Source organism: Kryptolebias marmoratus, linkage group LG7, assembly GCF_001649575.2.
Source record: "Kryptolebias marmoratus isolate JLee-2015 linkage group LG7, ASM164957v2, whole genome shotgun sequence".
Lineage (NCBI taxonomy): Eukaryota > Metazoa > Chordata > Actinopteri > Cyprinodontiformes > Rivulidae > Kryptolebias > Kryptolebias marmoratus.
In genome coordinates, this window is record NC_051436.1 from 14244687 (window position 1) to 14255689 (window position 11003).

An 11003-nucleotide genomic window follows, 5' to 3' on the forward strand; every position below is an offset into this window, starting at 1 on the left:
ATATATATATATATATATATATATATAATGGTTATGCTATACAGTTCATGTTGAATATGAAATAATCACAGCTTGATTTTATGCAAGGTCACATGGAGCTGGTCATGTAGTATTGGGAGAATACGGTATTTTCAAAGGTACAAAAGTAACCATTTCATACTCAGTAGTAAAAACGGCCATCACCTTTGTTCAAAATGAAATGACAACTGCTGAGTATTAAGTGGGATTAGGATTTGGTGGAAGGAGAAAAAAGATGGGCTGAGAGAAATTATGTGACATTTGTTCTTATATTTAGGGGACTAAATTGTTAGTCTGCATGTTCACAGTTAGATTATAGAGGTTGACCGTGTTTGAGTCCTCACCAGTGGGCCTTTACTGCATGAGATTCAATGTGCTTTTATTGATAATAATAAACAACCTGCCCACGAATGACCCAGACCTTGGCGACAGCTTTCTGTGCCTACCTCTTACAAATAACTCCAACTTTAACAAAGGGGGAAAAAAATCCTGTCAGTCCAATGTCAACATGAATGATGTGGGTTTTTTTAATGTTCTATTTTCTCAAGCTGCGGTCTGCTAAATGCCTTCAGGGGAAAGCTGTACTTCAGATGTTGTGTGGCTCTGAGAGTTTGTTCGTCTTGATAGGGCGGCCTCCTTACTGCAGCAGATTTTCACAATCCAAATCTCTGTGGAGCTGCTGAGAAGAAAAGCCTCCAGTGTGTCAATCTGCTGCAAACTAACAGCACACAGCTGATGCTAATTAATTGGAACACACTCATGTCTTATCTCTGCCCTCTTGTCCCGTCTCCCTGTACACACACACACACACACACACACACACACACACTGATGCTGCTTACAGACCTTCAGAGAGTGAACTAAAATGGAAGTGATGTGTTGTGGTCTCAGTCTTACTAAAAACATCAGAGTCCAACAGAAGGGAAGGAGCATATCATCATGTAACACTCACCTCAGGTCTTCTAATATGGACCAGTCTGTCCGTGTCAAAGGCACAGTTCCTACATGGTTTCACTCCTGTCTGTCTGGCAAAAATATTGCTGTCCAGTGGGGTCAGTTTTCCTCCTCTGAGGCCCCTTCAAATTGTGGGGTACCTCAAGGCTCCATCTTAGGACCTATACTTTTTTCATTGTATATCCTTCCTTTAGGGTCAATCTTTAGGAAATATGGTTTGTCTTTTTTTTTATTGTTTTGCAGGTGATCTGCAAATTTATCTCCCATTGAGAACAAGGGGAAGCCAGTCAGTACAGAATCTGGTAAATTGTTTAAATGACATCAAAACTTGGATGGACATGAGCTTTTTATATCTGAATGAAAATAAGACAGAGTTAATTATTTTTAGGAAAACTGACTTACTATCTGATCGCAGCAGTGCTATTGGTCCTTTGAGTTCTTTTAACTGTCCTACTGTCAGGAATCTTGGATTGTTTTTTGATCATGGTTTTAAATTTGATAAACAGGTCAGTGCTGTAGTCCAGTCTAGCTTTTATTATGTGAAGTTAATCAGCAAAATCAAATCATATTTACCTTTTAAAAGCCTAGGGTGATACATGCTTTTATTTCCTCTAGACTGGACTACTGCAACTCTCTTTATGCTGGATAGGACAGCTCTCTTCTCCATCACCTGCAGCTGGTCCAAAACGCTGCCGCCCGTCTGCTTATGGGTAACAAGCAACATGAGCACATTACTCCCATACTGTCCTCCCTGTACTGGTTGCCTGTTCGTTTTAGGATTGATTTTAAGATTTTAATTTTGGGTTTTAAATGTTTAAACGGTCAGGCCCTTAATTACCAAACAGAGCTTCTGCACCAGTATGACCCAAAAGAAGTTTGAGATCAGAACTCCTGTTGCTTCTGGATGTTCCCAGGACTCAGATCTGAATCAGATCAGAAGACAGAGCTTTTTATGTTGTTGCTCCCAAACTCTGGAACCATCTTCCTCTGACAGGTAACACTTCAGATGATCTGAAAGCCCGTTTAAAGACCCAATTTTACTTAACCCTCTCAAGGCAGGCGTTGCAACAACATATCTGATTTTTCCTGTTACTAAAACTTAATTTGAGCCTGAGAGGGTTAACTTGAGTTTTAAATCCAGTTGAGCAGAAATAATGAGGCTGTTCTTATCATTACTTTTATATATTCATCTACTTTTTTTTGTTTGTTTGTTTGTTTGTTTTTTTATTGGTTGTGTTTTGAACTATGGACCTGTACAGCACTTTGGTCACTCTGGGTGTGGAAAGTCCTCTCTAAATAAAGGTTGAGTGACTGATTGATTGATTAATATGCTACTGAATAACAACAAATACAAACAGGTGCTCCTGGTCTACAGTTCTTTAGAAAAGAAATAAGGTGATAGATGGACAGCAGGTAGCTTCATAGTGATGAGCCACATTGCCGCTTAATTAAATAAAACTTACCGTAACCTTCAGAGAAATAAAACAAAACTAAACGAAACTTCTACAGGTGGCGCATATCAATAAGAAATCAGCTGAGTAAACAACCTGTGACGTAACATTGGTCTGCGCATTGCCACAAGGTAGGTTGGATTGATGGGTAGCACAGAAAGTCAGAACACTATCCTTGAGACGGAAAAACAAGCTGCTGCAGCTGTTTGTGTGCAGAAAACCCTGGTCATAGTATAAAAAGGAGGTGAAAGGGGAATCACCTCAGACACAACTGGGAACGTGTTGCTGTTGCTTCTGGTTGGTGAGTTGTTGTCTCCATTCAGCTGAATGTTTGAATAAATGTATGATTGGTAATTAAACCTCTGGTCTGGACTCGTTTTGTGTGTCCGTCTTTTCTGCAACATCAAAGATCCAGTGAGAGAAACTAAGTGGTGACGTGAGATTCCTCTGAAAGTAAAAACTTGGTTTTTTCAACACTCTGTACTGCACAAACAAGTAACTTTCAGTATGTAACTAATTAAAAAACGATGTGTAAAGCATTTTATTTGCTCCCACTTCTGAGTAGCATGAAACACATTATCAATGAGAATCAGACTCTAGTTTCTTCTTCTCGTGACTTCGGTGGTAAAATCATGCTAAACTGCTTTGATATGCCATGGAAGTCAAAACTAGCTTCATTGCTTGGACAGATTCCAGCATTTTAGTCGATGTAGCAAATATTTCAATCATATTTAGCTCTCTAACAAACTCTTATGTTAATGAGAAGAGTTTGAAACAGGAGGGAGACAGAGGAGACAGAGAGGAGCAGGTGATGGTGGATACAAAAAAGAACGAAGGTGTCAGGATTCGGTTTTGTATGTTTCTTTTTGTATTTAGTGTTTTGCTTCTGGTCTCTTTTTGGGTTTGGGTTTGTTGTTTTCATGTGGTCTTGTTCTCTGTGTCTGTCAGTATTCACCTCTCTGTCTGTCACTTGTTTACTTGTCATGCTCATCTTCACCTGCTTCTGGTTTCATAATCTTCTCACCTGTGCCCACTTTTCCTAATAACCTCCTGTTTTTAAAACCTGCTCTTTTCCTCCACTGACAGCTGGTTCATTGTCACTTTGTCGTTTCACGCTCTGTCTGATTGTCCCCCCGTCCTGTCTCAGGTTTGCTCGAGTCTCGTTCATGGATTTTGTTCTGTTTAGTTTGGTGCCACGTCAGTCTTTGTTTTGTGTTTATTGTAAATAAATTAGTTTTCTTTAGTTCTTGCAATGAGTCTGCGCTCTGGGTTCGCCTCCTTCTCCCCACATAATGACAGAAGGTGCCTTTATCTTCCAACTTTAACATACAGCCTTTTGAAATCTGAATATTTTTCTAGAAAAATCTTGGTGCTTTGAGCATTAAGTTGAAGTTATGATACCCACCTACTTCCAGGTTAATTTGTTATTTTTATCGACTCTCTTATCAGTCAACCATATATTATTTAAATGTGATTATTAAATACATTTTAGCCATGCCTTTCAAATCAAGATAATTACTGATTATTCTGCATTGCTGATAAGGTTCCATCTTTACATTTTACATTACATTTCTTTGTAACTTTTGTAAACAAAAAAGACATTCAGTCTTGAGAAAAGTGCAACAGATCAAACTCAAAACCTTTCCAATAGTTTGACTGAACTCTAAGGAAATCTATCTCTTCACTTTTATGAGACAGATGTTTTTACTTTGTAACTATTTTATTAACCAAATATATGTTAATAAGAGACTGTTTGTTAACAAAATTTATAGTCAACACTATAAATGAGAGCTATGTCAGCTCATGCTGATATTTGCAATGGAATATAGTAACAAGTAAAGAAAAATCCTAGATAAGATAAGATAAGCAAAGTAACTAGTTGGAACAGCCAATGCTGTTTGCTTTTTGTTTATTATTTTCAAGAGAAGCATTTAGCATTTAGATTTAACATATAACAATTAGATATAACATTTAACATTTAGATTTAACATTTCGATTTATATTTAGCATTTAGCTGTAACAATTACATTTAACTAGCTAAATGTTGTAAAGAGTGACATCAGAAAATCAACACTACATTTTTAAACAGTGTTTGAAGCTAAATGTGACAAAATTTAGGCATAAATATTGAGCACAAGCTCCTTTACAAATGGCGCCCCATATCCGACTTGACCACATTTAATATGGAGAGTCCTGCCAGAACAGAGACCATGGATTAATTTAAGGTGCTTTGCAGGGCTGTTTGTTGTACCATTGTTACATCTGCATATGAAACACTTCACTGTTTGATGCCATACTAATGGAGCATTCTTGCTCTTAACTCTGCAACTCTGGGTGTTTCCTTTGTTTCTCCAACATCAATGTTGTAAACAGTTGTTTGGAGAAAGGTGAAGAAGTGGGTCAAGGGAGCACGGTATAATGTACCAAAGACATAATGGGCCTTAAAGAGCTCCAACTGAACATGCTGCCTTACATGGAATAGCAGAGTTGTCAATCACAATAAAGAATGCATAAATACTGCTTTGGATGGATCCCTGAGCAAGGAGGTAGGGCGGAGTACGTTGCATGATTTTGTCATGTTGCTGCTATACACTGGTTCCAATCTACATAAAAAAAACACATGACAAAAGCATTTAGAGACAAATTTCTGAATGAAGATCAGACAGAATCAAATTTTAAATTGTAAAAGTGAAGAGACTGAATTTTGTATTTTTATGTTTAAACAACTGCTTAGCACTACCTTTAGAAATCTGATGAGGTGATCCACTGCTTGAGAAGCAGACATCTTGCCCGGCCTCTTTCGGCCTTGTGCAGATGGTGGTTGCAGATGCAGCAGAAGCAAAATAACAGACATGTCACTATCCCAACCTACACACCAACACGCTTCAGGTTACCATCATCCCACAAACACATGAATTTGTCACAATTACCCTGAGGACCAACATACTATGCTCAACTTCAGCAGCCAACTCTGCATTCTGCAATAAATCCAAGAGCTCAGTTGTGGGTACAAGTCGATGGCTTTCCTTTATAACCTTGGATTTGAGACTGGTGGGCCACTTCTCCAAAAATTTGTTGGCGGTGCCTTCACCAAACAGGAGTCTGAAATCTTGTTCTATCTGAAATGCATAAAAAAATCATTGGTGGTGGTGAGTTACATTGTAGCCATAGTTGCACTGGGGCTACTACTTTGACTTGGTTTTGTCTGTAAGAATACATAGTGAAACATATATATATATATATATATATATATATATATATATATATAGTTGACCTGAGAGAATCAGAATGTGATCAAACATGTTTTAAATGATAATTCTGCAACATGTAGTAAAGGCACATAAATAAAGGTCACTTCACCTTCACAATAACATTTATGTGGTTTTACATATTGCATTCATCACCAGATTAAAATGTAAGGTTGAGAGGGTCATTAGTTTAATGATATTTTTGGTAAAACCATGCATGTTACCTAAAAAACACAAACAATTGATTCCCTGTGTAACACATTATATAATTACTGTAACTTGGTGTAATTTTTTTTCCTCATTGAGACTTCTTGTTTTAAAAGAAATATTTAATGAACTAAGAATGAAAACCTGCTACCAGACAGAGAGTGGGTTCAAATGTTTAAGGTAGATAAAATTCAACTCTGAACTCTTGAACTTTGGCAGTGAAAGGGTTATTGTGTCCTTGACCTTATTCCTTTCTAAGTTAAGTGAAACAAACTTTACCAAAATCACATTTGGCCAAATTTAAAGCAAGAAAAGTCTGTTTTACTCTCTCAAACACAGTGCTCACAGTGTCAGTGTGTTCAGACCAAGTGCTGGAATAAATCAGTGTTATCAAGGTAGACTTTACATTGTAGCATTACTCAGAATAATATGCAAAGTGGAGGTTGTAAAGGCCAAAATGCATCATATATATAAAAATATAAACATTACTTGATGAAAATGCATGTGTAAGGAAAAGGCAAAACAAAATATATCCATTTCTGCTTTTATTTTTGATTATGTCAGTTTCAGTCCTCCATAGTATGGATGGTAGAATTTGGTTACATTTGATTTTATGCCTGGACAAAAAGAAACCATGCAGAACACAGTGATAAGTTTTAATTCCTAAATGTCCAGAAAAAAACTGAAATAAAATCATGGGCTATGTACAGGACTTGAGGGTAGATTTTTTTAAGAGTTACTAGTTTAAATGAGTTCCAACCTATGTAAACATGTGTAGGTAGGTACCAGCTACGCACTAATGTACAGTATATGTTTATCACTGCTCACAGCCTGGAGTGTCGGCCAGAACACCACTTCCAGTGGGGGTAAGTTTTTATAAATTTCCCAGACAATGAAAGAAGAAATAAAATGTACAGACACAACCCCAAACACAATTAAACAAGAAAACTAAAAACAAACAAACAACAAAAAAAAACTGTCTCTGCCAGAGCACAGATCGTTTTAAGTCTTAAAAGTAAGTAAAGTAAGTAAAAAATTATTTCTATAGCACATTTCCGCAGCAAGGCATTCAAAGTGCTTTACATCATAAAAACATCAATAAAATCATTCATTACTATCATCAAAACATCACACAGTAGATCATCAGAATATTAGAATAATCACATAAAATCATAAAAGTCCTCGAGCAGATACACTTGATAATCATAAGGAGACGGTCAATATGTAATAGGATATTTTGGTCAGAGCAGCTTTTCACCTGAATTTGTTTGCGGACTACTAATCAAAGGCAGCTCCAAACAGGTGAGTCTTCAGCCTTGATTTAAAGGAATTTAATGTTTTGGCTGTTTTGCAGTTTTCTGGAAGTTTGTTCCAGATTGATGGAGCATAGAAACTGAAAGCTGCTTCTCCATGTTTGGTTCTGGTTCTGGGGATACAAAGTAGACCAGAACCAGAAGACCTGAGTGTTCTGGAGGGTTGATATGACGATAATCAGTCTTTAATGTATTGTGGTGCTAGACCGTTCAGTGATTTATAAACTAATAGAAGTATTTTAAAGTCTATTCTCTGAGCTATAGGGAGCCAGTGTAAGGACTTTAAAACCGGGGTGATGTGCTCTATTTTATTTACTTAGAACAAATAAAATTCAACTCCTCTGTATCATTTTTTTTGAACCACTTGTGTTGTCCTCCTGTCTCCATGGCTCCAGACATGTCACAGTCATCCATCTGTCCATCTGAGACCCAGTTCTTATAGCTGACCACCTCGTCACTGATCCAGAACCACAAATCCAGAGTGCAGGTGTACCTCAGTCCCATCCAGACAAAAAGAGTCGAGGCCTTCTTGACTTCCTCCTGGACCCATCTCTGCTCATCAAGGTCGGTGATGGTGACCAGGTCATGGTAGTGATCTCTGCAGTAGTATAAGGCCTCCTCCCAGGTTTTATTCTCTTTGATTAGGATCACTTTATCTGTCATGGATGTAGATGAAACAAACAAACAACAACAAAAAAAACCATCAAATCAGCAGTATGTTTTCAAGGGATGTTAAATTTCTGAGCAAAATACATTGTTATTATTATTGTTGTTATTATTATTATTACATTTTCTGCCACTTTTCTGTGGTCAGGACACAAAAAAAACAGGTCCAAGAGGGAAACACCAACATCTCTCTACCCAGCAACACTCTCCAGCTCCTCCTGGGGAATCCCAAGGTGTTCCCAGGTCAGAAAGAATACAAGATCCCCCCAGTAAGTTCTGGGTCTGCCTTGTGGTATTCAATTTTTCTTATGTCTGATGTTTTTGAGCTGCTTTAAAAGTAAGAAATATTATTTCTTAAAATGGTGTGACAGGTGTTTGCCCATGTGATGAGACAGTGTGCACAGTAGGGCAGGTAACTTAAAATTTGGAATGACAGATACCAGCACTTTCCCCCTTTTTCCCAGTGTTTTCATCTCCACCCCTCTAGAGTCTCTGTTTGTTGATCACTGCCCTAAAATGTTGTTATATTTAGTACCAATTCTTCATATTCCAAAATATTTTATGTTTATACAATGTGAACTATAACTGTGGTAAGAATTAATGTGAATGTTTAATCTACTGATTTTTTTTCTTTACATTTTTTTATTCTAAATTTACTCAACAATAAAACTAAAAAATTAATATTTTCCACACATATAAACAGTATAAGACATTGAAGTTTGGTTGTTGTTGTTTTTTTTTAAATTTTTTTGTTGACTTCTTTGATCTGCAGTTAAATGTGGAGAAATTTTAACAAAACTCACCGTCATAACAGATAAAAGGTTTTCTGTCAGTACAGTTTCCATTCTTCCATCTGCCTCCATCATCAAACACAGTCATGGCACATTGACCACTGTTGTATTTAGTATTGTTAAACTGTAGATTCCAGTGTCTGAAAGAGAAACTGCTTCCATCTGACCACCTCCAGGTGTCTCTGAACAGACCGATATATATGAATGAATCATCTACAGAACTAAGTTCATCCTGTAGTTGTTTATCCTGTAGTTGGTTCAGTCCACTGATCAGGTCTGTGTGATGCTCTCTGCAGTAATTCTGAGCCTTCAGCCAGCTCATTTTATCATTAATTAGATGGAATTTCTGTGTTGTATTTTTTTCTATGGAGTAAACAGATAAAGTCATCTTAGTTTGTCTTTTATCCTAATAAAAAAATAGCAGCCAGCAGTGACATCAGGAACAACAAATAAAAATAACAGTGTTAGACTTCCTGATGTTTTCTTGAATGTTCACTTGAAGTAGATATTTTAAAACAGACAAACTCACGTCACTGTTTCATAGTTTCTTTTGTTTGTTTTTCTGCTGAACATAAAACTAGGTGCAGCAACATCAGCAGGAACAAATAAAAATGACATAGGTAGATTTTTGAAGGGGTTTCTTTTCCAGTTTTTTTGAATTTATACTAAAAAATGTGACTGTTTTAGTAGTTGTAGAGTTTTCTGACGACTCACCATCATAGCAGAGAAAGGGGAATTGTTTATCATTTCCACAAGAAAGATCTCCCCATGCCAGGTATTTCTTGATCATCCCACAGTTCTCAGTGTTTACATCATCTGGTTCTCCTTGGCTCCAGTTTGTCTTACTTTTACTGAACTCCACCCCAGGCAGAGACCAGTGCCACGTCCTGTTACCATCTGTTTGATCATACAGACCAATCCAAGCTTCATTCATATTTGCTCCTGATTTATTCGGGATCCTCTTCATGTCTGTCATGTTGGACACTGTGGCCAGGTCAGTGTATTTCTCTCTGCAGTACTGCTGAGCTTCAGACCAGTTTTTATTCTCTCCAACATAGTGATACTCATAGAGACATGTGATGAAACAACACTGACCTGGAAACAGAGAAAATGTATGTAATGATGTATTAATAAATCATAATAGTTGTACCAGAGCAGAAATATTGTTTACTGATGAGTGTATTCTACTGTATGTGTTTTTCTTACACCTAAACTGTGATATGAAGCTGAGTCAGATCTCCTCTGACTCCACATGAATCTGTCCTGTAACTGTAAATAATGACTGTAGTTGTGCTTTAGATGAACTTACCCATCAGAAAGAGCAGAATCAGACTCCACTGCATCTTTGCTGTCAGCTGGAGTTATTTGACTCCAACACTTTGTCTCTGTTGGATGAAGGACACATTTAAACACTTCATGTTGATGGTTTCAAACCTGTAGCTCTCCCTCCACTGTACAGAGAAACAATGCTGGGAGAGCAGGGAAACTGAAGTCAAACAGGAAACAGAGCAGACAGAAACCAAGGAGCTGAACTTCTTCCACATCTCACAGCAGCTGAGAGGAGAGGAGGCTTGGAATAAACTCTTCATCTAATTATTGTGGAAATCATTATTTAACAAGGACAGAAATACGTGATGAGAGACAAGGCACTCTGTAGAATGGTCATCAAATACTGTTTATTGCAATATTGCAAGGCACAAAAGTGTAACACAGAACAGTGTTTGTTCTCGGCCACAAACTTTGTGCACCAAGGTTGTGTCTTGGACCCAATTATATACAGCTGGGATTTGTATGATTTTATGTTTATCTAACAGACATTAACATTTTGTATTTGATAAACCTGCCGCCAGCAGATCAGGTGTTGATCGTAAAAAACACTTTGCCCTAAGAGCAACAGAAAAGATAAACAGTAGTAAGAGACATTTAGATCATACTAAACGGTGCCATACAGCCCTGGTGACGTCTGGGTCAGCACAGAAAAGACATCACTAGCTTTTAGCCTCTGAGGGGACAGATGTGTAAATTATTTTTTTCCATCACACTAATGATTATTATATTTATGTTGTTTTCACAATAACAATCAGAATGGAGCTAATTTTTGTATCAATAGATATATTATATATATATATAAAACATATATTGACAGATGTTGTTAAAAATAACATTCATAGAGATTTTAAAAAGTTTTTCTTTTATAAAGTATAAAGACAGTGAGCTGAAAGTTACAAATACCTTTTTCCTTTGGTCTTTGAATGTGACGTCTCTTCTTGATGGTCTTTTGAAAACTGGTCTCGATGAAATGATGCATTCTCACAAACACAGATGTTTGAATGTCGCCTCACAGACAGACTTTGA

General features: G+C 37.1%; 1 protein-coding gene across 2 annotated transcripts; it reads right to left on the reverse strand.

Moving 5' to 3' along the window:
- Positions 1 to 7384: 7384 nt before the first annotated feature.
- On the reverse strand, positions 7385 to 11003 carry LOC108249090 (C-type mannose receptor 2-like). 2 transcript variants are annotated; one of them, XM_017438237.3, is made up of 5 exons: positions 10881 to 11003; positions 9958 to 10033; positions 9363 to 9743; positions 8661 to 9011; positions 7385 to 7847 (listed from the first exon to the last, which is right to left on the reverse strand). In XM_017438237.3, exons 2-5 carry the CDS (start codon positions 9989 to 9991, stop codon positions 7504 to 7506), a joined length of 1110 nt encoding a protein of 369 aa, XP_017293726.1. In that variant the 5' UTR covers positions 9992 to 10033; positions 10881 to 11003; the 3' UTR covers positions 7385 to 7503. The 2 variants fall into 2 exon arrangements, with proteins under 2 accessions (XP_017293726.1, XP_024866906.1); XM_025011138.2 differs by lacking the exon at positions 8661 to 9011.

What these genes read in the sequence shown, in the direction of transcription:
- LOC108249090 (XM_017438237.3), bottom strand. Translation starts at nt 9,991, where the DNA reads ATGCAGTGGAGTCTGATTCTGCTCTTTCTGATGG. An exon ending in GATTCTGCTCTTTCTGATGG is followed by an intron (nt 9,744 to 9,957) that starts GTAAGTTCATCT and finishes CTCTGTTTCCAG; the next exon opens with GTCAGTGTTGTTTCATCACA. An exon ending in CCCCTTTCTCTGCTATGATG is followed by an intron (nt 9,012 to 9,362) that starts GTGAGTCGTCAG and finishes TTTACTCCATAG; the next exon opens with AAAAAAATACAACACAGAAA.